Raw genomic sequence first — 2,090 nt, forward strand, 5'->3', positions numbered from 1 at the left:
CACATGCAATACAAGCGATTTAAGGGCGGGTGGAGTTAAAATTGTAGGGTCATTGAGCCACGTGAGGGTGAGAAGTGCTGCATGAATATTATCATGTGATGTGATTTGACTCTGTCACACCGTGACATGGATTTCATGTTCGTCGAATCTATTAAAAACAGTATTCTATATTTAAAACATAAACAAATTCAATAGGAAAAAATTGGATCCAAATTAACACGATAAATGAAAATAAATTACGTTAATTTATTCTTGGGTAAAATAATATGATAATAAAAAATAAGTTCACAAAAATTTTTATAATATTTTACATTTTTCTAACGTCAAAAGTAATTCTTTGCAACGAATAACGAATAAAAAGAATATGGGTTTGCTTGTCAAATTAGATCTATAAAATTATTCATAAAATTAAAGAAATCAATAATAATTAAACTCCAAATACATGGAATTATAAATGCACTTATACTCTAAATTTTATTTCAATATATATATAATTTGGCAAAGGATAATTAATAAGCACTTGTTTTAAATGAAAACTTTTAGCGTCACTTCAACATTCTTCGTTATAAAAATGTAAATTCTTAAATCATTCCTTTCAGGTACTCAAATTAATATAATTATTAATATTGCCTGGATTATTATTTAAACGTAAAACATTATATATTATATTTATATTATTAAATAAATATATTTAAAATTAATAATAGGATGTTAAAAGTCAATCAATTTAACTAACTGTCTATTAATCTAACGAGATAAATCGTTTAATCACTTAAGTAAAATTAGAAGTATGAATCATAATATTATAAATTAAAAAAAAATTGGAACAGCCACTCCCACAATAAACATTTGTAATATCTCGTTCAGACAAATCAATCGGTGATTATACTAAAATGTCAGAAAATTTAATTATAAATCATTCATACGAATGTTTATTGCCTGTCCATTTAATGATTTGAAAATAAGGTCGTAAAAACTACAAAATTCTTCTATTAAATATTAATACTTTGATGTTATTAATATATATTAAATGAAATAAAAAACATTATCACTTATTTTTAAATTAATTGTTGATGTTTAAAATTTATAATCATATTTAAGGAGTTAATACGTTAAATACTAATCACTTCCTTACTTCCTTTCCAAAAAATTTTTACAGGTCGACATGAGCACAAAGTCTATCAGCCAGCGCCGGCGGCTGCGTTCGAACGCTGCCACCACCACCGAGGAACTCGGCAATAGCCGTCATGGCGCGAACTTGCATCTCTAAAGCCGCTATGTAATCGCTAGTTTCATCTAGAATGATCGAGTAAGCTAGCTTACGGCAACCGGGGACAAGCTGTCTCAAAACCTTCAGCTTCCTTTCAACGACCGTCAATTTCCTCTTCTCTTTGGTAATCTCCGATCTCCTCGACCTACTGTATCCGGCGACGACCTTCGCTTTCTTATATTTCTTTATAATCTTGGCGCCGGCACTTAGAATGGATCTGCTCCAACGCATTGTTCCCTTTGCGGCGACGGCCAGTACTCTGTCCGCCGTTTCGCGGACTTGTTTGGCGGATACGGAGGAGGAGGACGGAGGAGAGTGACGGAGAGCTCGGATTAGCTTGAAGGTGTAGATCTGTTGCTGTTTTTGTGTCGTCCATTGATTTGGATCGAAAGAAGGCGGTGTTGTCGTCGTTTTCTTCGGTTTATTGTGCTCTGAGGTCTTATGAGGGCTTGGTGTGAAAGAAGCCATGGAGATTAAGTCCAAAGCTTGGCGGAATTGCAGGAATGGAGAAGAAAGAACGATCTCAATTTTTATTTTTTTGAAAAAAATAAATTTATGGTTCGGGAGTTTTAGCGAGGAGCAAAGGTGCTTATAAATAGGATAGTGTGACAATAGAATAAGGTAATATTTGTTTAAATAAAAATTTTAATTAGATAATGAAAGCTCGTATCCCTGATATTATTAATGTTTAAACACAAAATCTAAAAGAATAATAATAATTCATTTATCATCGTGTTAATGCAAATATGTTTAGTTCGTGAAAAAGGTCTTAATGAGAAAATAATATTTTTTTCTAGAATCTTACATTCATATTTATTTT

At 31.5% G+C, this 2,090-nt stretch overlaps 1 protein-coding gene across 1 annotated transcript; it reads right to left on the reverse strand.

Moving 5' to 3' along the window:
* Window positions 1–1,140: 1,140 nt before the first annotated feature.
* LOC120208779 (transcription factor bHLH149-like) lies at window positions 1,141–1,828 on the reverse strand. The gene has a single exon (XM_039207959.1). It carries the CDS (start codon window positions 1,736–1,738, stop codon window positions 1,154–1,156), a length of 585 nt encoding a protein of 194 aa, XP_039063890.1. The 5' UTR covers window positions 1,739–1,828; the 3' UTR covers window positions 1,141–1,153.
* Between the last annotated feature and the right edge of the window lie 262 nt (window positions 1,829–2,090).

Source organism: Hibiscus syriacus, unplaced genomic scaffold (assembly GCF_006381635.1).
Source record: "Hibiscus syriacus cultivar Baekdansim isolate YM2019G1 unplaced genomic scaffold, ASM638163v2 tig00017595_pilon, whole genome shotgun sequence".
Lineage (NCBI taxonomy): Eukaryota > Viridiplantae > Streptophyta > Magnoliopsida > Malvales > Malvaceae > Hibiscus > Hibiscus syriacus.

Bases quoted from the DNA above. Each gene is read 5' to 3' on its own strand.
- LOC120208779 (XM_039207959.1), bottom strand. From the start codon at position 1,738: ATGGCTTCTTTCACACCAAGCCCTCATAAGACCTCAGAGCACAATAAA.